This window comes from Mercurialis annua, linkage group LG2, assembly GCF_937616625.2.
Source record: "Mercurialis annua linkage group LG2, ddMerAnnu1.2, whole genome shotgun sequence".
NCBI classification, from domain to species: domain Eukaryota; kingdom Viridiplantae; phylum Streptophyta; class Magnoliopsida; order Malpighiales; family Euphorbiaceae; genus Mercurialis; species Mercurialis annua.
Window position 1 is genome coordinate 56,434,982 of NC_065571.1, and position 23,574 is coordinate 56,458,555.

A 23,574-nucleotide genomic window follows, 5' to 3' on the forward strand; every position below is an offset into this window, starting at 1 on the left:
CCGATTATTTTGAGGATAACATTTTTGATATTTTATGCTAAGTTAAGGGGGTGAATTGACCCTTTATTCATTTTAGCTATCAGTCAACTGAATCACACCGGTATGCACAACTCACATGGAATATGGCATAACCGTAAATAACCGAAACTCGAGGTGCTACTTCGGTCGTCTATCTAATTAATCTGTAAGAAAAAAAATGGAGACAGCTATAAATAAATATCAACAGAAGAACCACCACGGCAACCCAGTTCCAATTTTCTAAATTCCGCCAGCCATTAAAGACTCAATTCATAAATTAATCAAATAAATTACTTATATTTAATCATCTTCCCCACTCTCAAATCTCAATTACACGCTTAATTACGCCACTATTCTCTCATTTTCATCAGGTAATCATCTTTTAATTCTGTTTTATTTTTCTATTTCATAAATTTTAATGTTACTCTGTTAATTTGTTGTGAATTTTTTTTTTCAGATGGAAGCAGCGGCGGCAGCCAGTGTAATTAGGTCTCCCGTCGGAGTATTTAGTAAACCGTCGTCCTCGGCTAATTTTAGCAGATCTGTGTTTCTAGCCCCTGATTTTCTGCGATTTTCTACTGCCCATCAGTCCCAAACTAAGGTACGGTATTCCATTTTTATTATATCGTTTCTTTTGCTTTTTTATGTCTCAAATCGCTAATTATAGAAAGAGTATTGAGTTAAAATTCGTTAAAAAAATACTGAGTATACCTTTTATTACAACGGGATGTTACTGCGGTCAACAAATGTTAAAACGCAGCGTTTTTACTTGCATGACAGTGCCAGAATTAGTCATTTTTGTTATTACAGAAAGGTCATTTAGTTTATCGCGAATTATAAAAAAGATGCTGAGTTTATAACTCCGGCGCGCCATGTAAGGTCTTTGTATTTTTTTGACCTAGTGACCTCCAGTTGTAATAAAAGCTATAACGGAGTATCCTTTTTTTAATGAAATATAACTCAAGACACTTTTTGTAATTCGCGATAAACTCAGCGACTCATGGTGTTCAATATTAACTTTTAGAATTATTTATCAGTTTAGAAACTGTATGTAATTTGTATATATTGGTTGTTTGATGTGTTTTTATGGGTGGTATTTGTATTGCAGCATTGTAGTTCAGTTTTGTATAGAAAGGGAGGAAATAGACGAGCGGGTAGTTATGGAAGTAGGAGAATTTCAGCAATAAGAGCATCTTCTTCATCATCAGATTCTGGTGGGCTACCACCATCTCCGATAGCTCCACTTCAGTTGGTTTCACCGGTTGGTCAGTTTCTGGCTCAAATCTTGGTGAATCACCCGCATCTCGTGCCGGCTGCAGTTGAACAACAGCTTGAGCAACTTCAAACTGACCGTGATGCTGAGGAACTGAAAGAAGAGCCTTCTGCTTCTGGCACTGACTTGGTGTTACACAGGTCAGTACCGAAACTTAACTGTCTGTTTTGCTGCGTGTGATTGGCTTGTGTCGATTTTTGTTTGATAATGAGATTCTGATTGTTGTTTCTTCTTTTATTTGATTTTTAGGAGAATAGCTGAGGTGAAGGCTAATGAAAGGAAAACAGCTTTGGAAGAGATTTTGTATGCTTTGGTTGTGCAGAAATTTATGGATGCTGATATTTCTTTGGTTCCCTCGATAGCTCCTTCGGCTGACCCAGTGGATTCATGGCCGCGTCAAGATGAGAAGCTTGAGCAACTTCACTCTTCTGAAGCATATGAGATGATTCAGAACCACTTATCTCTAATTTTGGGAAACCGGGCTGGAGATTCAACTACCGTAGCTCAGATCAGCAAAGTAAGGGTTGGACAGGTCTATGCAGCATCTGCAATGTACGGTTACTTCCTTAAGCGTGTTGATCAAAGGTTTCAGCTTGAGAAGTCGATGAAAAATCTTCCAAATTTTGATGGAAATAACAATGCTCAAGATGCGGCTAGGAATGACATGAAATCCAGTGGCCCACAAGCTGCCTTTCAATCTGCGTCGGCCTACCCTGAGGCAGCCTTGTCTGCCGGTGATGTCAGTGCTGGGGGATTTGGAAGTGCCATTAAACCCTCGAGACTCCGGAGCTACGTTATGTCCTTTGACGGCGACACACTTCAAAGATATGCAACAATAAGATCCAAGGAGGCGGTCAGCATTATCGAGAAGCACACCGAGGCCTTGTTTGGAAAACCCGAAATTATTATAACACCTCAAGGGACAGTTGATACTTCCAATGAGGAACTTATTAAGATCAGTTTTGGTGGCTTGAAGAGGCTTGTTTTGGAGGCTGTGACATTTGGTTCTTTCCTTTGGGACGTCGAGAGCTATGTCGATTCAAGGTACCATTTCGTTATGAACTGAATAACATACGCCTACATGCCTACTGAAGCAAGTTTATTACAAAAGTAGAGATCTAACCAAATTTAAATTTCCATAAAGTTAGTGTAGATTTGGTCATAACTCATTGCAAAGGAGTTATTGCACTGTTATTTCTGTATATAGTTTCGATATGGTGATTTGTGTATTTTAATCTGCACAATAACATGTAGTTTGCTATCTGAAATTCATTGTATTATTGGAGTCATCGCTATTATTTAGATAAGCAAATCTGAGCATTGTTATGCCCAGAATTGCAACTTTTATCGCTATCCGCATTGATCGGAGTAATATTTATTATCAATATATGATCATCAAATTTGATCAAATGTCTCAAGTTCACATGTTGAGTGAATACCAAGTTAGAAAACTGCAAAAATTAGGTTAAAATTAGTATTTTTCTTGTGAATTTTGTAAATTCATTATTACTTTCTTGATATTTTGGTTTCATTTAATTTCCTTATAGGAGAGATTTAGCTAATCTAACATCTAAAAATCAAGAGAAAACAATTGGTAATTTTTTTCTAAGAAAACATAATAAAATGAGAGGCCAAACTAGTAAAATGATTCCTATGTAGCTTTTTTAGATTTCAATAGTTTAAATTCATTTCATATACACTTGAGTTTCTGCATTCTAAATGCTAACCCATTAATTATATTTTAATCATTTGTAAGTTCTAATCGAAATATAATTTGGTAGGGTGACAGAAGAATTCAAGAACAAGTAATGATCATTACACTAACCTTACAATCTGCCTAGCTCTTAAAAAATAAAACTACAACATCAATGGGCTATGCCCCCTCTTCAAATGATATATATAAAATAAGAGAATTACAACATCAACACTACTCTACCTAACAAAATCTATAAAGATTTTTCTATATTTTGGTAATCATACTTAAAAAAATAGGATAATATCTTCCACTAATCTTACTCTAACCCAAGGCATGAAAAGTTGGGTTGACAAGTTATATGGTTAGAATGATTGGTGAAGCAACTTTGTAGTAGTCCATGTATGCAAAACATTGCCAAAAACATCATAAAATGCAATCTGAACTTCAGTGTGAGTCAAGTGAACCGACATGAAACCTTGGCCATCATAGAAGAACTTAAGACCTCCTCTGTTTACTTCTTTAAGGTCCCCTCTCCATGCTTTAGACCCTGCTCCACTTGTTAAGAACTGTATAGGGCTGCCACAAGTTTACGGTTTAGTATTGTTGACGACAAAAAATGTTCTATATGTTTCGTAAAAATCATTTCAATTGGCTTTACCTATTTGTGTCACTGATGTGTTCAAGGCAATGATCATGTCCATTCATGTAAAAGTCTACCTTGTTGGCCTGAAATTATGATAGCCTCATAGTCAGTTTAGCTCTTAGCACGAGAAGAAGAAATAAAATGGGAAAATGGCAATAAGATTTTTAAAGTTACGTAGTTTCAGAAACGTTTTTGAAAATGGATGCCGAAACATAGGACTTGAGAAGTTCTCGTGCAACATAGTTAAGGGTGTGTAAAAGTAAAAACCGAATCAACAAATTTGGTTTGGTTAAGTTGACGTAAAAATATGCAACTCACCGTCAGGACGGGAAGAAGCTTATTGACTAGCTCTTGAGTGTCGCCATGATGTCCAATGCTTCTGATTGCATGATGACCAACCACTATTTTCCACTTTGCATTTGATTTGCTTAATGCCAATTCTAGATCCTGTTCAGAGAATTAAAATTAAAATTACGTCTTCTTTTTGTTGAATCACATACATTAATTCATGAAACAATGAAATAAACCTCGATAAGGTTAGCAATGTAAGATTTGCGAGAAGAAATTCCGCGCCAGTCATACTTATGACCCTCTGCGTTACTGAAGTAGGCATCTACGAAAGGTGTAGTATCCACAAAGAACATTTCCGCCAACTCTGTTGCACCCAAAATAATAAAAATTGACTTCAACAATGAGCAAAACTTTAGATCACGGTTTCTAGTGGCGAAACTAAGGTGGGGCAAGATGCGGCAGTCTTCCCACCCCGGTTTTGATCTAAAAATAATAATGCATAGAATGAGACAGAAACGACGAACCAGCATCGACAATGAAAGACCTTAAACAAAGCCATCTGCTATCAAGTTTCCTCAAGTGAGAGCTCAATTGCGCTTCAGCATTGCCTCTGTAGTCATGGTTCCCTAAAACTGCAACAACAACACTCATATTATTAGCACTATTAACTCGAAAATGACCAGCAAAAATGTTGAAAAGGAGAAAAGTTACCGCTGTACCACAGCTTTTGCAAGCTGTGTGCAGTGTAGATATTACTGAAAGACTCCTGAAATGCTTCATCATCTTCACTAGTTAGTCCATTATCATAGAAATTATCCCCCGTCGATACCACAAAATCTATCTCTAACTTCGACCCGATCCTTCCCATCTGAAAAGCAACTTGAGATTGGTTATAACCGCCTCTTCTACCCCAATCTCCGATCACCAAAAAGCTGACAGACCCATCATTTTTGGGCTGCTGTTCAAATTTTTGAAGAGCTCCGTAAGCAGAGACCAAAAACAACCCGAAACACGAACCGAAAACTACCCATAATAATCTTTGTGTCACCATGCTTGCTATACTGTAAATGTGTATGTAAAAACCCTAGTGTGTATATAAAGGCAAGGTGGTTCCGGTTACTATGAGTTTATAATAATTTGTTTGCATGGACAATAAGCCAATGAGATTTGGTTTGGATTGAGAGCTCTTACAGAACATAAAAACAGTAGAAGAACATGTGACGAGGAATATCCGCATATGCCGCTGGATCCAATGTCATGCACTATAGAATATTCGCTTCATTTTGGCGTCTGTAAGATGTTATAAATCCTGTTGTAAATTTTGAATCATTTTATAAATTTGACCATAAGAATTATGTCAATTGGTGAAATACTTGCATAAACCTAATTCGTCGTTTAAAATTATGAACTATTCATGACACGTGTTAATAATAAATTATGTATTGACTAATCAATAAATATCATATTAATTCACATTTAAAATATAAACAATTACTGTGATATTTATTGATTGGTTAATACATTTATTATTATCACATGTCACACGATAATTGGATGGTTCAAAATTCTACGTGGAGAATTAGATCCATTTAAGAATTTTCCTGTCAAATTGACATCAGTTTAGGGCGTAAACTGACCCAACATTGATAAATTATGAGTTCTTATGTTTAAATTCACTAAATTAAATCTTTCATCTTAAGTTGGAGGGGAGAAATAAACAATTTTCAGACTCTAAAATATAGCAAAGTCTGAAATAAAGGGACAAACTGAATAGGCTTGGACTCTTTTTTCTACTAGACAGCCATAAAATAGCCTACTTTCTTTCTTTCGTAAAATAAATTTAGAGATAATTAGTTTAAGAATAATTACTAATTTTCACCTAACATTAGGTTACAGTTATTAATTTTCTCATGATTTTTAAAAAGTTAATTGTTTCTCATTCTCTTGATATTTGATCACAATACACAGACATCCCCTTTCGTCAGTTTTAAATGTTGTCATGCACATTACACGCTCATAATTTTCATTACTTGAGAATTCATGAGACAAAAATAGAAGTTCAGGGACCCAATTAAACAAAAGTAAAACTGGGGGATTTAATTGCAAAAACAGTGAAAGTTGAGACTCCATTTTGTGCTTTGCCTATAAAATTAAGGGATACGGTACAAAAATGACCTTAATGTTTATTCTCTGGCTCACCTAACCCCCTAATATTTTTTTGAGTCTCAAAAATGACCCTAACGTTATCAAAATGGAACTAATATATGCTCCACCTCTAGACGGAGGATATATTTGTTCCACTTTGATAACTTTATGGTTATATTTGTTCCACTTGCCAATGATCTCTAGCTCAGTTGGTTAAGAGTGAGGCATCAAGTCTCAAGGGGCGTGGGTTCGAATCCCCTTGTGGACAAAGAAGATGAAGATTATTGAAGATTTATGGAGAAGGCTACAAGCGTTAGAAGCGACGGATGCGGCATGTATTCAACGTAACACGGCGTGGATGGTGTGAATGGCGTATAATTTGTATATATTTGTAATGTCGTAGATGTAGTTAGTTTTTAATCTATCTCTGTTAAAAAAAAAAAAATTGTTCCACTTTAATAACAAGGTCATATTTGAAACTCGAAAAACATTAGGACAACGATTAATTGTACGACACAACAGTCGAGTTAACGTTCAAACACACTACTATTAGACGGAAGGTATATTTGTTCCACTTTGTTAACATTAGGGTCATTTTTGAGACTCGAAAAACATTAGGGACCAGATGAGCCACAAAGTAAACATTAGGATCATTTTTATACCTTAACCCTAAAATGTAAAATTAATAAAGACTGCAAATTGTTGAAAAATTGAGGAATCAGTGAAATGTGACCATCTAATTCACAATTCAAGTCAATACAATTATACAATCTGTTTCTTATTACATTCTGGAAGGGACGTCCTTGGGTCTAAACTTTTTACTTAAATTTAACCAAAAGAAGCAACCCATTTCAGCTCAAAAAAATAAAAAAAATTGCTGAACATTGCAATCAGCCAAAAAGCAATATGGTTCATGTTTCAACATATAGAAATGCTGAACTTTATTCAGCAGCATAACAATGTCATCTTAATCGGAAAGCTTCCTACAGCAAATCCATTAAAGACACTAACTACATTATATTATTCTCGAATCAAGTTAAATTAAATCCTACAGCATAACCACTCGATTATGTCATTCGCAATATCCTGTCGTTCTGGTTCGAAAAGGAGATCATGCAAGTATCCTTCAAACAATTTGATGGTTTTGTCGGTTGACGAGGCTTCTTGGTACAGTTTGCTTGAAGCTTCTGGGTCAGTTACAGTATCAGCAGTACCATGAAGAACTAGAAATGGAAGTGTTAATCTGCTTAAATTCTGCTGCAAGTAGGTTGTGATTCGAAGAATCTCATACCCAGTTCTCATCCTGATCGCTCCTGTGTACACTAGAGGATCTGAATATTTGGCTATGAGTGCCTCAGGGTCCCGAGAAACTGGCGTTCCCTTCTTATTTGCAGCACTTAATTGGAATCTTGGTAGCAAAAATGAAAAAATTGGAGCTAGCACCTACCATTATATAATAAATTAAAAAAGGACTATAAATTTACAAAAATTCTTTTCAGCAAATTTACATACGTTAAATGCATCGACGTCATAGTACCTAAACTCCAGTATATATTTCAATCGATACCTAAACTTCAATTTGTATCTTTACAATACTATAGCTTTAATTTTTATTTCAGATAAAAGTACCTTAATATTCTCCGACCAAGTTAAACTAACGTGATAAGTGGCTGAAGTATATCTTTGAAATATGCTGCCATATTAGTTGCCTTACTAGAAGCTACTTCTTCAAGCAAAAAACAACATGACAATCTACGTGACAACATATTCTAAGAATACAAGCCGGTTTTTCACGTTATCTTAATTTGACTGGAAAACATTGAGTTACTTTCATCTGAAGCAAAATTTAAAAGCAAGATACTAAGAGATATAAATTGCAATTTAAGCACCAATCTAAAATATGTGGCAAAACTTAGGTAATATTCACGTAGGGACAACGGGAAAGCATGATAGGAAAGAAAATATAATCATTCTGCTAAAGCAGATAGGTGTTGGATTCCATCTTAAAACAAATTAGAAATACAAATAGATCCTCACTAGGGGGTTGATATGAGATACTACCACTTAATAATATGAAATTTCTATGAAGGAGATTGTATTCTTACCACAAAAATAGGATGGGATGGCTGAACTCCTACTGCAGGCGAAGTCAGTACTACTCCTGATACACGGGATTCAATCTTGGGATCCAGCATAGCCTGCAATTGAGAATAAATGCATAGTTCCTATTAGATTCCAGCCGTGCAGCAAAGTGATGAAAAAAATGTCTCACAAGCCAGCCATACCTTGAGGACAATGGCAGCTCCAGTTGAGTGTCCAAAGCAAAAACATGGAAGCCCAGGATTCTCTTTTAAAACTTTATCCAGAAATGATTTCTGACCGTCGTGCAAAAAAAGAAGCAGCAGTTAGATTTGATCAACGTTACCAAACAGCAACCTCATCTCACCAAAGAAACTCAAGAAACATACCAAATCATTGACAGCATAATCAAGAGAGTGAACATATGAGTGTAGCCCATCGCTTCCGCCATGTCCTGGAATGAGAAGGAACAGTAGAAGGAAATGTGTATACATGAGACAACCAGATAAACGAACTAAATAATTGGAGCGTACCAAACAAATGACTCAAGCCTATACCTTACGATTTTGTTACCTAAACAGTTGCATATTCCAAAAAGGATTTAAATGTAAATCCTTCAACAGAAACAAATAGAGTTCCTCACTCATGGGGAAATTTGATATGCATCAACTGAAAACTCAGCAATGGGAGACAAATGTGACATGAACTAGTACGTCAAGTTCCGACAAAAAAAAAATAGTACGTCAAGCACATCATAACACTCTGACATGAATGATTTATCGAATTGTAATCAATCGAAAGATTATCTTTTAATTGCATAAATTAAAAGTTCATATTATTGAAATTATCAACTACACTATATTTCATGATTTGTTTTGCAACTAACCCAAAAAGAAAAGAAAATTTTGCAATAAATCACCCGTAAAAAAATGTTTTCTTAAGTTAAGTTCGTAAAATTAGAAATATAGATATGATGAATCCTAGTCTTGTCCTCAATCAACATCCCCTTCAAAATTTTAGGCAAGGTCATATAGTACACACAAATAATAAGCTTACTTATTAAGAGAAGCTTCACAAGTTTTTTGCACCATGAACATCCCAATCCCTGCAATATCCAAATATATATGCATTGATGATGAAGAACTGTGATCGCCAGATCACAAAGCATTTAACGAAACAAAGCATGAAAGCTAAGGATATGGATCATATATAAGCTCAATTAAAATGTTCTTTTTTTGCTATTGTCGTCATCATCGTCTTTAGAGAATTTATAATATAATCCAGCTAGTACAGACTCTGAAACCAAGTTAAGCTTTTCTACAGGAAAGCAGAGCAACATCAAAGCAATGCAGTTTTTTGCTCTATGTTCTGTGGACCAAATTCGGTCGTATGAACCAAAGAACTATTGTGATGATACAGTTATAAGAATGCAACTATGGTGATGTTCATGAGTCCGTTTATGCTGTTAACCAAGAAAAAACTGAATTTCAGTGATATTTCTAAAGTTCACACAAGAGTTTAGAAATTTGTTGCTGTTTCACCATCTAAATTTCAGAATAAATTAATTAAAGTAACCTAACTACTCCCTCCGTCCTCTAATTGAGAATAATTTCTTTCCAATTCTAATTGGCAATTTCCATTTATAGAATTTTTTTACTTTAATTTTCCTCTTTTACCATCTTCAATTAATTTGTTTAAAAAGATTTTTTTTTTTACAAAGATGTGATACATTTAATGTAATCTACAACTGTTACGTAATCAAAAAAATAGTTACTAAATCTTCTTAAATAATATGCAAAGAGAATCTTCTCGATTAGATTAAAACAAAGGGAGTAACATTCAACCTAAGCATCTTGTACATGATATGCTTAAGAGATTCCAAACACAAATCCCATTGCCTAAAAGAAGTAATGTCATAGCTTCTTACAGTTGCATCTGGTTACAATTGTCTGCATTCATATGAATGAGAATACTTTACGTATTAACATTTAAATTCCCCCACCTTCCTCTCTCTCACTTTTTTTCTTAAGCTAGTTTTTATTCTGTAAACTATGAACAATGACTTCAAGAATTTATTGCAAGGGAATTTTTCAGTACTAGTTTCCACATTTCGTTTTCATTTCTGAACATGCTTCTCTTAAATTTTGAGATTCTATATATATAACCTATTTTTATACAAGCATTGTTTTTACTTTTTCCATTTTTTAGCATTTCCATTTGCGTGCCACATAGCTTCAAAACATTAAAATGAAAGTAAAATCACCAGTATCAACCTCTAAGGAATTATGTAGTTGACTGGTAACAATTATAATTAGGGGAACAAAAAGGTAGCACATGCCTTACATTCGAACTTCTATATCAGTACTGCAGGATATACTTGCAGACATATGGTAATACCTAAACTACATAACATTTTATTAATTTTTTATTAATTTTTGGTGACATTATCAAATCTAACAAACTGATAGACCTATATGATTATCTTTATCAAGAAGGAAACAGAAATGCAATATCGTCTTGATTTTACTTGTTGAGCTAATGAATTCTTAATAAATTGCTCATTTAAATGAAACCAACAAAGAAGTGCTTGTCAAGAAACAGAAAACAATGGTTTCAGAGTAGTGTTATTTCTTACCTATCCAATCCATCCCATAAACCTTAAGTCCATTTGCATTCAATTGCCTGGCAAAATCACTGTATCTGCCACTGTTGTTCAGAATTAGAGCCGTGAGAAAATTAACAAACTGAAAATCAAATGATCAGGACGAGTCAGCCAGGATTGAGTTGCAATTAACAAACCTGTGTTCATTTAGGCCATGCATAAGAACAACCACTCCCCTGAAAAGATGAATATTTTCAATAATATTCATTAGATTAATCTCAAGATTAGAAAAGTAAAAACACTTATAATTGGAGGGGTGCATTACAGAAGTTAAAATTATGGTAAGTAGCAGACATCAGAAAGTATGCTTCCTGGCAACTAGAATCGCTTAAAAAATTAAAAAGAAAAACTAGGAGTGATTGGTGAACCAATTTGGATATTGATTTCTATACACTTGGATTGTTGAACCAAATTGGAGATGTGAGTACATTTGTTTATTGTCCAAAGATTAATAAGGTTATTCTGAGGAATAATACCTGACTGGTACCAAACCTTCAAAATCGGTTTCCAATTGGCATCAAAACTTCTATTTGTATCTAATTGATATCAAAGACTTATTTTTTAATTCAAGAATGTCTAATTTGGGTGATATGACAATCAGAAACAACATGTTCTAAGAATATACTACTACGTAAGGCGCCACGTTAGATCACAACCGACATACGATCGATGTGGTATCATATCCTAAGAACATTTTTTCACCTACCTGCCAATCAATTTAGAAACTGACGAGATATATCGCCTGAAATAGAAATTAAATTTGAAGGTCCTTTAATACGAATTAAAGTTTGGTGCCATTTAGATTTTGAGCCCTTATTTTGAAGATGTTTATGTAACATCTATTTCACCTGTTAATTCTATATGCTGGATCAACTTGTCCAATTTTTTTTTTCCCATTTAAATAACTAATGCCGAGTACCAAATACACAAAGTCTAGAGTGGTTCATTATCTTCATAATCAGGTTTGACCCTGCTACCTTTAGCTGCCAAACTCAAATGTATTGTACATTCGTACGCCAGTTTTGAGGGGGAAACATGTTAAACATGAACCTCCTAAAACCCTCTGGGTGGCAAGCACATAGGGAATTGTTTTTTGTATGTGTTTAATGCTGAAGGAGATACATAGGAAACATAGTTAAGGAAGTTTAATGTAATCAAACAAGTCATATAGAATATTGAATTCAAAAAGGTTAAGGTAAGGGCCGGCACTTATTATTCCATATCTTCCCTTTGATTATGCAGGCCATCTAAAGTGTAAGTGGTCAAATAATCAACAAAACACAGTAACTTCATCCATTTTCATCTGGAACAAGGCACCAATATAAACTCACCACCAGACTAAAAGAAATCGATCATGGGTCATCAATTTTCCATTTCATGCATTTCATGGCAATAAATGTGGTTACTATAGCATTTGATACGAAGATTTTAGAATTGTGTGCCGAATGATAATAGTGTCAGATAAAAAAGAAATCATACTCCCTTAAGAACATTTCACTACAAAACACTGCATTGTAAGATAAGGACGGGGACCATAGTTAGATAACAGCAAGAGGTTCACTATTTGGGTGTCACAATCTTTCTGATACAAATCAAGAACACACAGCAGCAAATTATTCCTTTCGGATATGACAGTGCACAGACATGGTTTACAATGATAGTAATAATTAATATGCAAGAATATGCTCTTCTATGTAATCCCTATGCAGCATTGGAGATACACTTGGTGTAGTTACCATATTTCCATAGCTCTATTTACATGCTCTATGTCAATATAAATTATTCCCTCCAGTCCATAATATTTGTCGTATTTGAAAAATTATTTTAGTCCATAATATTTGCAACTTAAAAATATTAAAAGAGTATTAATAGTTATTTTTCCAAATTTGCCCCTATTGATTTATTGAAAGAAAATCACCAACACAAATAAAAATAGTAGTTATATAGTAGTTATAAATGTCAACAAGTTCAAAGATAGGATTAACTTATTATAGTGTATATAAATCAAGACATTAATTATTTTCTTAATTCTTTGTGTCAAGATGAAACGCAACAAATATTATGAACATGAGGACCAACGAGTTATAGTTCAAATGTTATCCACAAACATTCTGCTAAAATTGTGAGTTCAAGAGAATAATTTTATAAATGGACAATGAGTTATTATATCTAAAAAAAAAGTGAGATTTTTATTGCTGGGATTAGAAATTGGAAAAAGTATATAAATAAGCAAAAAAAATCAGAAATCGAAGAAAAAAAATTGTACTAAGAAACAATTCAAAAATTATACGAGCCACAATAATTAAGGAAAGAAATTCCTCTAAATTAAATAAAAAAAACAGTACCTGATTTTGACAGAAACTGGGGACCACAGCTGAGTAAAAATTGTATCGTCTCTAGCAGTAACAAACAACGAAAATTCTCTAATCGAATTAACGTCATCATCTTCTAACACCCGTTTAATAGCCAATGCTCGTCTCACCGCCACCGCCTGATCCACCGTCGCGCTACCGCCGCTCTTCCACGGCACAATCTTCGCCGGGACCCGTACTTTAGTGACGGACGTTTTTTCAAAATCTTTATTGCTACTACTATTATTAGCTTTATCGCCCGGCGATGACGAGGAGGATGTTGAGGAAGAATTTAACGGCACCGTTCTTCTCCGACCGCCGCGAAATGGAAGTAATATGAATAGAACGACGGCTTTAATTAATATTAATAAGCTCTTCAACGCTCTAACGGAAAATAAAGCGTTTATTCTACCGCTTGCGCCGGACGTTAAAATTAACGTTGTTGATGGCGATGAAGAAGGAGAGTGTTGTATTGCCATTGAATTTGGTTTATAGAAAATTAACGGCGTTTGGAGCTTCGTTAATGATTTGTTTTTAGCTTGTAAATGTATTCTTCTTGTAATTGTTGCTGTTGTTGGTGGCGGTGGGGGTGCTGCTGGTGACGGTAACGGCGACGGTGGTCGCTGCGGTGGTGGTCTTGAAATGATCGTTGGTGTAGAAATGATCATAAACAAGGAAGAAAGAAAGAAATTGATAAATAATCTGCAAAAAATGATTTTAAATTTGTAATGTTGTATTGGGTGTTTGCTTTCTATTTTTTTTTCTATCACTCAATTGAACAAGCAAATCAAATTTGGATTTGGCTAAATTTAGTTGGAATAGACCTATTTAAAAAGCTTTAAGATAAAAAAAAAAATAAAACCAAACATAGAACATTCTACACATAAATTATGGAGTAATTTCTTTTGACAAAAGGTAAATTTGGAGCCTTGTACTTTTTTTCCAACAAAAGGTTAACCATGACTCCTAAATTTATAGCACATTGTCATTTAATCCATTTTTAATTTTTTTAACAATTAACCCCTAAATTCATATTAATTTATTTCAAATTTATATTGAATTTACTTACATCCAATTTACTTTTAGTTAAATCTTAATTAATTTATTTTCAATTTATTATCAATCTATTATCATTTAAAAGGTCATTTTTGATATTATAATTTAGAATAAATTATCCTAATTAAACTGAATTTATTTTAAGTTTATGACCACTTTATTAAGTATTTATTTTAAGTTAGTTTATTTTAAATATACATCAAATTTACATCAAATTTACTTTAAGTAAATAAACAGTTTACTTAAGGTTTACTTTAGATTATTTTACTTTAAATTTATATTCAGTTTATATAAACTTACATTACATTGAGTTTACTTTAAATTTACTTTAAGTTTACATTCACGTTGTCTTTAATAAAAAAATTGATTAATTTACTTTCAGTTTATTTTTTATTAATAAATTATTTTATTTAGACTAATTTAATTTTATATTTATAATCAATATTTGAAGAGTGTACTCTAAGTATACATTAAATTTAAATTTAATCTATCTTAAATTTGTATTTAGTTTATTTTCAATAAGATATTGATTAGTTTATTTTTAGTTTATTGCTGATTTAAGCTAGTTTTATTTTAAAGATAATATGCTATTTACTTTTGTTTACAATCAATTTAAATTTAGTTATTTAGTTTTTTTTTATTATAATTGCACACTTAAATCCATTTTTATACATCATTAAATGTACCGGTATTTTATTAGTATTATGCACCCATATACATTATTAAAAGTGTACATATATGTTATATACAGTGAATATAAACAAGACCAAATGTATTTAAAAAACCAAATTTTTTAAGAAAGTTTCACAAAAGTTTAAAATTTTAAATTTCATTTAGTTTGTCTTGTAACACAAGATTTTGTTTCAGTTTTATCCAACTCTAACTTGACACACACTTTAACTTATGTGACGCTTATGTGGTGCTGAAAATACAATTTCCGAAACTAACATACAAAAAAAATTATTTACAAAAATAACTTATAAATTATTGACTTAAAGTTTTAAAAAATTAAGTAAATGGCAATAAATTTTTTTTTTTGGCGAAATGGCAATAAAATGACTTCTTTAATTTCAGTAGAAGTAAAGCAAAAACTTGTTTGAAAATACATGGAAAATGCCGAAAACAGATAAGCATTGTGGACTAACTTTACTAAGTTGGTCCATTGTGCGAATTCTGATTTAGGCTTTCTCTGTATGGTGCAAAAATATGACACGTGTCAAAGTGTTGATTTTAGATGTAGCTCTTTATTATTTAAAAGCTTAATTATTTAAAAACCACCAATTTTAAATTTTTTTTCGTTTATATCCCGATTTAGAAAAAAAATCAACGTATGTGTTTATATTTCACTTCTACCCCAAATTTTAAAAAAATGATTTATTGAAAACAATTAAATATAAGAATTATTTTATACTTTTTTCTATTAAAAAAATATAAAGAAATACTTCATCTTTAAAAATGTTCAAAAGTAAGAATTATTTAAAACTTTTTTTTAAATGAAAAGAGGTTAATTTAGTATCTCGGATAGAGGTGAAACATAAACACATACGTTAGGGTATAAATAAATTTTTTTCTATATCTAAATATAAGCGAAAAAAAAGTTCAAAGTGGGTGGTTTTTAAATAATTAAGCCTTATTTAAACCCTATAAAATGGAGTATTAAAGAAATTGATGACGAAAAATAGATTGGAATTTGATAAATGCGGCGACTTGAGATGTAATACGTGTCATTTTCTGACGATTAGTTTTTGACTAAACAAAACAACACGTAAAGAGATTGTTGTATTAAATTTAGGGTTGGAGAATGAAGGTGGGCAAACACTAGGAAGTTTGGCTAAGATTACGATTGATTCAATGAAACTATAGATAAGATCGATATTTGAATTCGGATAATACTAGTATTATCTTTCCCGTTTTTTCTACAAATACTTTATTTTTATGCACAAAAATTTGTTGATTACAAAATTTGACTCTAAATCAGTGTAATTTTCTTTTTTTTCAAATGTCAAATTTCACACTTAAAGGCTTGGTCCAGTTGTCAGTTGGCCAAACTCTAATGATATGTGTATGAGGTTGAGGGTTCGACACTTAACACTCACCGGCAGTGTGTCTATTTAAAATATATCTAATATTAACTCCCGCTAACTCCGCTAACAATTAGAGTAGGCTATATTTAACAAAAAAAATTGTCAAATTTCGTAAATGAAATATAAAGGGAGTCATTTTACAATTAAATGATACTAATATTATGTAACCAGTTGCTTATTTGAATATAATTAATCCTTAACAAAAAGAAAAAGAAAAAAACCCCATTAAATAATTCATCGAGTTATAATTATGATTTATTATTGTTACTTTAATGAATTTGTATCCAAATTATTGTTTTTTTCATAAGTTTTAATTATGTTTACAATTAGCTTTTTAATGTTAATTTTTTTATAATAAAATTTCAGTTATATAATTCATTAAAATTAGAAAAAATAATATTTTTTTTAAATTTGAAAGCAAACATGATACTTTAAATATAAATTTATAAAGATAAAAGCATCTTCGATGGATTTCCTAAATGTATCAAACTCTTTGATTTAAAATGTTGCATACAAAATTAGAAATCTAATGGACTCCTTATAATTTAAAGTTAAAGAAGAGAGTGAATTTTTTTTTAAAAGGAAGAGAGTGAGTTTTAGGGGTGTAGCCGAGCCGAGTCGAGTCGAAACACTGCCAAGCTCGAGTTCGACTCGACTCTAAAATCTTAAACTCGAAACTCGACTCTAAAATCTTAAGCTCGAAACTCGACTCGAGCTCGATCGAGTTTTATTTTGGGAGTTCGAGCTCGAACTCGACAGAATAATTGAGACTCGACTCGACTCGACTCGACTTGATTTTCAATATAAATATTTAAAAATTATATTTTAATATTAAAATAAAGGTACTATTATAAATATATATAAATAAAAAGGGTAAAAAGCTAAATTAACCGAAGATCGATTAGGCTCGCAAGCTCATTGAGTCAAGTATTTTGGAGCTCGAACTCGACTCGATAAATAACTTGAGTAGCTCGAACTCGAGCTCGAATCGATTTCAGTCGAGTCGATTTCGAGTATTTTTCGAGTCAATCCCGAGTAACTCGCGAGTTAGCCTGACTCAGTTACACCCCTAGTGAGTTTAACTCTCCATATGTAGCGATCCAAACTCAATATCTATCTTATAATTTATCCATAAAATTTAAAAAAATAATATAACTATATTATCTTATAAAAATATAATGTTATTCCTTTCTCGAGACAATAATTAATAAAAAAACAAAAAAAAAGAAATAACTAAATAATTTAATATTTCTAAAAATAAATTAATTTAAATTGAAGAGTTCATTGCAATAAAATTAAATATATTAGTTTTTATTTTTAAAATACTCTCTATTTATAGATATATTCTTTATTATAAATAGTACTATTGGGATGTTCTAGTAGTACTTGATTTTTGTAATTGCAACGCTCAACTAAAACTTAATTAACTCGAGTAGCTCGAACTGCTAATCAGCAGAAAACTGCTAAGATTGTGGGTTCAATTTCTCCCACAAGCACTTCCCCTCCCCTAATTATAAAAAAAACACTTAATTTTTGAAAGAAAAAATTATGTATTTATCTGAAAAAAAATAAATTTTTGTTACTATTTAGATGAATCTAATTAAGAAAGATACCACATTTATTATTATTTTTTTAAAAAATTATTTGTAAAAATATTACAAAGTTGCAAAAATTACATTCATGTTTTAAAAATTTCACTCTTCTAAATTTATTTTAATTTTTATATACAAAAACACCATTTTGAAAAAAAACAAATGAAACACATAAAACACAGCTTCATATAATAGTTTCCGATGGGTATGAAGCCATTTGACGATGTTTATGACTATTTTATTCTTGAATTTGACCAGTCTGAGTCTCCTCCTCAACTCTTGATGATGATGATCTCTCATTAGTTGCTGAAAAGGATCAGGTTAGGGTTTTTTCCCCCTTCTTTTTTGTTACAGTTTGAGCTTCGCTAATTAGTCCTAATAAAACACAAATTTAGCCAACTAATTATCTCAATTGATTTCTCATTTGTTAATAGTTCATTTGATTTCTCATTTGTTAATAGTTCATTTGATTTCTCACTGTTTATTAATAGTAACTTTACTTTGAATATGTTTTGTATGTTTTATATGTTGATCACATTATTATCATTATGCTTATATAAATTGTTGAAGGTAGGCACTTCCATTTCTTATCTATTTTTTGTAGTTCATTAGTTTGTGAATTTAGTTTAATTAGTACCTTTATTATTTTCTACAGCAATGAATACAGTTCCGTTTTATCCGGCGTCTTCCGCTGCATCTGCACCACTTCCACCTCCTCCTCATCATCGTTGGTTGCCAATGTTACCTCCCAATCCACCACATTCGAATGCTTTTTGGGATACCAAAAATGTTAATGATCGGTTCAGAGAATTACAAGATACTCTCATCCTCGCTAAAGCAATGTACGCTTTCCTCTCATTCAATCTATTTTAATTGTCTATATTTTTATAGTCTTTGTATTATGAAGAAATGTGTTATATTTAACTTGCTAGGCAGAAGGAACTTGAGGTATTGATGACAATGAAAGGTGCCAATGTATCATTTGAACATGGAGAAAGGGATTCTGTTGGTCCTGTCACCACTGGCTTTTCCAATTGTTTACAAGATAAGAAAATTACATTTGAAGCACAAGAATCACTTTCATTGGATGCTGCAAACTCCTTGATGTCAAAATTAAGTGCTCAATTAGAGCCATTTCGATCTCTCATTGACGAATCATGTCCTTGGGAGGAGAAATCAGCATCTATTAGATTGTCCGAGAAAGTTCTAAAGTCTAAGCGGAATAAACTTTGGAGGAAAAGAAAGAGAAAATGCAGTGCAGAAATGCGTGCGAAGGTGGTTTTGCATTTTCCTTTTCTTTTCAAGTTCTCGGGCCTGCTTATTTTTTGCAGCCTGTGGTTGTGCAATTATCTAATTCTGATGTTTAGGAACTTGAACAAATTGACCAAGTTAATCGTGAAGCTGATGAGTGGAGGGCTAGAGAGAGTGCCAAGGATGCTGCACAATTGAAGGTAGTGATGCTATTATGATTTAATTCTCAACCGATCTTGACATTTTGTTTACAACCGCCAAATGATTATCCCAGACTATATGACTCGAGCTCAAAAAGTACTGTGATGCTTTAGTTGATTTACTAATTTTTTTTTTATACACCATCTTGCTCTTCATATATCTGTATTTGTATTGTTATATGGTTCCACTAGTTGGTGGCGAACTTGAATGATTACAATTGCTTTTATTTTGTTGCCACAAAGTTCATGGTTCTATTTATTTTGTTAATTTCTTTTTTATTTCCTGTTTGTTACTTAGATGTAGTGTAAAGTTTGCATTACTAACAACTGTAACCCGGGTGTATGCTTTTTCAGATGGCAAAAATGAAAGAAATTGCAAAACTTAAATCAAAAGAGCAGAGAAAGAGACTAGAAACTGAGGTGAGATTTTTTACTTGTCTTGATAGCCTAGGAATGTTATAGTGCTGTATTATAAGAGGTATTTAAAAAAAAAAAAGGAATATGATACAAAATTATGTTGTCTGATAGAAGGTATTAAATAACGCTGGAAAAATGTTGAAGCTTATCTGCTGCTGATATATTTAGTTTGTTTAGTTAGACGTCCAAATCTTTTAATTGTTTCTACTTTTTGGCTCAGACAATTTGCAAAGTTGTTTGCTAGCTTATTGCTTGATCTCTCTTGGTTTGCATATGATGTGAAAAGAGTTTGTATGGAGCTTTATACATTAGTAAAGTTTAACAAGGTGTTCTGAAAGCAAATATTTGGAAGTAGTTTCTAAGAATAGGACTAGTCAAGGAACTTCATCTATTTATCATTTATTTTTCTGAAAGTATTAAGAGTGAGAACCCCTGTATATTTATTTTACACTTTACTCAGAATAGGTGCATGAATTTTAGAATTTCTCAAATATTCAAACCAATTGTTTATTTTTATCAGTTTGGATTACTCATTGGACTGCTTGAAGCTGCAAATTAAAACTTGGTTACAAAAATTTGTTGCGGCTTTGTTTTTCCTTTTCCCTTTTTGATGTGATGCTGTATCTAATTTAATGTCTTATTATAACTTTAGCTTGAGCTGGTTTTGGTCGTGGGGAAGTTGCAAGAACTACGCTCCATCAGGATTCAGAAATTGAAAAAGCAAGGTTTGTCCAATACCATTACTTGTGCTTTCAATTTGCCAGTTGCCTCCAGACCTGTTATGATATGATGGGCTTTTGTCTTGCTCATCAGTAAGGCTCATAGTTATTTCAACACAAAATTTTGGCCATTGCTTAGCTAGAGTAGTTGTGAAAAGAAAATACGGCTTGATTCGTTAAAGTTCTTGAGACTTTTATTACCATTTACACGGTTTGGTGTTTATTTGTGTTAAAAGACTCTTAAACTTCTTTCATTTTTAGTTATTGTTTGTTTTCAATATCATATAGGGCATTTTCTCCCAGAGGAAGATGATAAGTTTTTTGAAAGAGTTCAAGCTGCAGTTGAGGAAGAGGAGCGGCAAGCAGTGGCTGCCGCTGACACAGATGCTGCCAAGGACGCCATTGCTGCGGCTGTGGAGTCTAGGAAAACAATCCATAGTCGCACACCCTTAATAAAGGTTTTAAGTGATGATAATGGTAAAACTGGGGAGAATGAAGGCAAGGAAACTGAGAGCAAAGACATTGTAGATTCTGCTGTAGTTGTCAGTAGCCTATCCGAAGAAAGAACTGAAGGTCAAAATTATAGTGTAGCATACGATTCTCTAGCTAATTTACCAATGGAGTTCTACCACTATTACCATGGTAGCAATAATGATATGGGCACACTTATTGAGGTGATTTGCATATTCTACTGACTTCTAAGAATGTAAATGATCAAATATTCTAGGGAAATCTCTCTATTTGTTCAAGGTGACCTCAAGTTGGCCGATATAGCAAATGCTGGCCCACTTCCTTTCTCTGAATCTAATGTTGACGGGAAGTCGTAGACTCTTACATTTTGGTGTTTCAGTTCCGTATCAGGAAACACTTCTAAAATTACAAAATTTTATATTTGTAACCTACTCTTATCATTTTGTCGTCTCCTGTTCATGAGAACCATTTAACCTCATGGAATATTTTATTCTTGCTTGCAGGTAAGAAGAACATGGGATGCATTTTTACGACCTGGAGGAAGGTGAGCTTTCAAGTTCTTACTGCTGGAAACTACAATAACTAAAATGTCAATCTAAACGAAAATTTCAGCATATTTTTTTACTACATCAACACGTGCTTTTATTTTTCCATCGACCATTTTTTGAATGCATGCACATACTTGTATTGCCCATTTGCTGCACTATTTATGAGAGCAGGAAACTCAATGCTGTATTAATTTTTTGCTAGTTATCTTTCCGTAAATCTTATATAGAATTTGATTGCAGTCGAATTCCAGGGCATTGGGTCCAGCCACCTCCTCCAGCTGATGATATATGGGCATCCTACCTTATCAGGCCTCAATGAGCTATTTCTTTTCAATCAATGAACATATTATAGAGCTCAGAAAAGGCAGCTGTGGCTTCTATGACTGGTATTTTCTGAATTTTGAAAGAATTTACATGTTCTGAGCTTTTTCTTAGCATGATAGAAGTAGAAACCACTCGCGTCGGCATTCTTTAGTTTGAAATTACAGTGGTTTGTGACTAGAGCAAGCTTCATTTTCTCTTAATAGACAATGTGAAAATAGTTTGATAAAATTAAAAATTAAGTGTTTTGGTGTTGAATATAATAATTCTTGAATTAGATAAATCTGTTTGACAAACTATAAATATCGAAAATCATAAAAATTGTAATTGTTAAATATCTGTTTTTAGTTTAGCTTCCTATTTTTTGATGCACAACCTGGTTTTAAAGATTGCCGTAGTTCATTTTCATTTGGTAATGTCCTTAATGATGTAAATATCTGAAAATAGCGACTTGAAATGGAAAAGTTCATGCGGAGAGTTCTTCGAGACGAAGGAAAAAATATATACGTTTCTCACGTCGGTGGGGGTAGCTTTATAGATAAATTTAACTCTTATAATTGAGAAAATACTTGGCCTGCCATCAATTGTAGATTTTTTTCTATGTTGGCGCCTTATGCTATTGTAGTTGTTCAGTTGTTTTAGAAATTATTGTCTGAGTTGACTAATGAATTTGATGAAATACTAGATTATTGAGTGCTTTCAATATATGCTATAATATAAAAATGGATCGGGATCCTCAAGTTTATTGAACATAGCATATCATGTTCAATTTATATACACTTTTTACTTATAAAATGAAGGCCTAATGTCTTAAAAAAACCCGACCTTTTAGCCCCTTTTCAATCATTCCCTGACGTTGAAAATTTGTCAATTTTACCCTATTTTGCATTTTTGTGTTTCAATTGTACCCTGAAAAATTAAATTAATGTCTTTTGCGTTTGGAAATTTGTTTAAAACATTCTCCATGTCTCGCATATATTAATTGTATATTTTTAAAATTTATTTAAATTTATTTAAATTAATTAAGAATTTAAATTAGTATTAATTTGATTATGGTTTTTAGTTAGTTTTTAAAAATAAAGGACTTATTTGTACTTTTTTGAATAAAAAATAATTTAATTTCATGTTTAGACTTAATTAATTGAATGATTTCATCATTTAAGTAAAAAAAATTAACAAAAATTAAAATATTGGGGTACAATTGAAAACGGAAAATTCAAAAGTGGGTAAAATTGACAAATTTTCAACGTCGGGGTGGAATTGAAAAAAAGTTTAAAGGTGAGGGGTTTTTGAGTGATTAGGCCTAAAATGAATGGTGTACATGACAAAATCCTCTTTAGTTCTTCTCAGTCGATGCAAATCACTTAATAAAGCATTTCACCATTCAATCAAAGAATCCCGAGACAACAAATTCAAGCGGAATTTATATTCTGATTCAAACCAAACATGTTTAGCCATAGGATATTCTGTGGATGGATGAACAATAATTTTCTCAGCATGCGTACTAACAGTACATCTCAGATTAATATGTGGCGTACAACGCATCAAATTCACATTGATTGCGAGACAATTGGATATCTCTTGCCATAGGAAGTGTTTAAGTTTTAGACGACATCTCTGCTTTGCTAATACTGCAATGTTGAAAGCTGAAAGTTTCTAAATTTAAGTCCACCTCGATACTTTTTTCGACAAATTTTCTGCCACTTAATCCGATGATTCTTTTGTTCAGATTTTTGTCCCTCAACAAAATAACACTT

At 32.5% G+C, this 23,574-nt stretch overlaps 4 protein-coding genes across 5 annotated transcripts; 2 read left to right on the forward strand and 2 right to left on the reverse strand.

Annotated features, from left to right (window-relative positions):
- Positions 1–223: 223 nt before the first annotated feature.
- On the forward strand, positions 224–2,644 carry LOC126669480 (UV-B-induced protein At3g17800, chloroplastic). Its single transcript, XM_050362959.2, has 4 exons — positions 224–389; positions 476–619; positions 1,127–1,431; positions 1,541–2,644. Exons 2-4 carry the CDS (start codon positions 476–478, stop codon positions 2,355–2,357), a joined length of 1,266 nt encoding a protein of 421 aa, XP_050218916.1. The 5' UTR covers positions 224–389; the 3' UTR covers positions 2,358–2,644.
- Positions 2,645–3,085: 441 nt separating this feature from the next.
- On the reverse strand, positions 3,086–5,131 carry LOC126666868 (purple acid phosphatase 17). Its single transcript, XM_050359751.2, has 6 exons — positions 4,633–5,131; positions 4,446–4,553; positions 4,158–4,285; positions 3,949–4,077; positions 3,646–3,713; positions 3,086–3,563 (listed from the first exon to the last, which is right to left on the reverse strand). The coding sequence occupies exons 1-6, from the start codon at positions 4,970–4,972 to the stop codon at positions 3,350–3,352; spliced, it is 987 nt and encodes a 328-aa protein (XP_050215708.1). The 5' UTR covers positions 4,973–5,131; the 3' UTR covers positions 3,086–3,349.
- Positions 5,132–6,931: 1,800 nt separating this feature from the next.
- On the reverse strand, positions 6,932–13,965 carry LOC126669097 (uncharacterized). Its single transcript, XM_050362426.2, has 7 exons — positions 13,153–13,965; positions 10,945–10,983; positions 10,781–10,851; positions 8,535–8,599; positions 8,352–8,441; positions 8,172–8,264; positions 6,932–7,509 (listed from the first exon to the last, which is right to left on the reverse strand). Exons 1-7 carry the CDS (start codon positions 13,824–13,826, stop codon positions 7,108–7,110), a joined length of 1,434 nt encoding a protein of 477 aa, XP_050218383.1. The 5' UTR covers positions 13,827–13,965; the 3' UTR covers positions 6,932–7,107.
- Positions 13,966–18,043: 4,078 nt separating this feature from the next.
- On the forward strand, positions 18,044–22,522 carry LOC126670401 (U11/U12 small nuclear ribonucleoprotein 59 kDa protein). Of its 2 annotated transcripts, XR_007638720.2 has the most exons (10): positions 18,044–18,210; positions 18,546–18,732; positions 18,823–19,165; positions 19,258–19,341; positions 19,696–19,761; positions 20,411–20,483; positions 20,766–21,151; positions 21,452–21,492; positions 21,737–21,882; positions 22,265–22,522. XR_007638720.2 is itself a non-coding variant. In XM_050364114.2 (9 exons), the coding sequence occupies exons 2-9, from the start codon at positions 18,548–18,550 to the stop codon at positions 21,813–21,815; spliced, it is 1,257 nt and encodes a 418-aa protein (XP_050220071.1). In that variant the 5' UTR covers positions 18,044–18,210; positions 18,546–18,547; the 3' UTR covers positions 21,816–22,177. The 2 variants fall into 2 exon arrangements, 1 of the variants encoding a protein (XP_050220071.1); XM_050364114.2 differs by lacking the exon at positions 22,265–22,522 and having other exon boundaries at positions 21,737–22,177.
- Positions 22,523–23,574: the final 1,052 nt, after the last annotated feature.

Coding starts and splice junctions, on each gene's coding strand:
- LOC126670401 (XM_050364114.2), top strand. CDS start 18,548: ATGAATACAGTTCCGTTTTATCCGGCGTCTTCCGCTGCATCTGCACCA. Junction 19,762..20,410: donor GAAAGAGACTAGAAACTGAG/GTGAGATTTTTT, acceptor TTATAACTTTAG/CTTGAGCTGGTTTTGGTCGT. Junction 21,493..21,736: donor TTTTTACGACCTGGAGGAAG/GTGAGCTTTCAA, acceptor ATTTGATTGCAG/TCGAATTCCAGGGCATTGGG.
- LOC126669480 (XM_050362959.2), top strand. CDS start 476: ATGGAAGCAGCGGCGGCAGCCAGTGTAATTAGGTCTCCCGTCGGAGTA. Junction 620..1,126: donor CCCATCAGTCCCAAACTAAG/GTACGGTATTCC, acceptor TTTGTATTGCAG/CATTGTAGTTCAGTTTTGTA. Junction 1,432..1,540: donor ACTGACTTGGTGTTACACAG/GTCAGTACCGAA, acceptor TTTGATTTTTAG/GAGAATAGCTGAGGTGAAGG.
- LOC126669097 (XM_050362426.2), bottom strand. CDS start 13,826: ATGATCATTTCTACACCAACGATCATTTCAAGACCACCACCGCAGCGA. Junction 10,852..10,944: donor CATGGCCTAAATGAACACAG/GTTTGTTAATTG, acceptor TCTGAACAACAG/TGGCAGATACAGTGATTTTG. Junction 8,600..10,780: donor TTATGGGATGGATTGGATAG/GTAAGAAATAAC, acceptor TTCTCATTCCAG/GACATGGCGGAAGCGATGGG.
- LOC126666868 (XM_050359751.2), bottom strand. CDS start 4,972: ATGGTGACACAAAGATTATTATGGGTAGTTTTCGGTTCGTGTTTCGGG. Junction 4,554..4,632: donor GCAAAAGCTGTGGTACAGCG/GTAACTTTTCTC, acceptor TTGTTGTTGCAG/TTTTAGGGAACCATGACTAC. Junction 4,078..4,157: donor ACATTGCTAACCTTATCGAG/GTTTATTTCATT, acceptor TTCTCTGAACAG/GATCTAGAATTGGCATTAAG.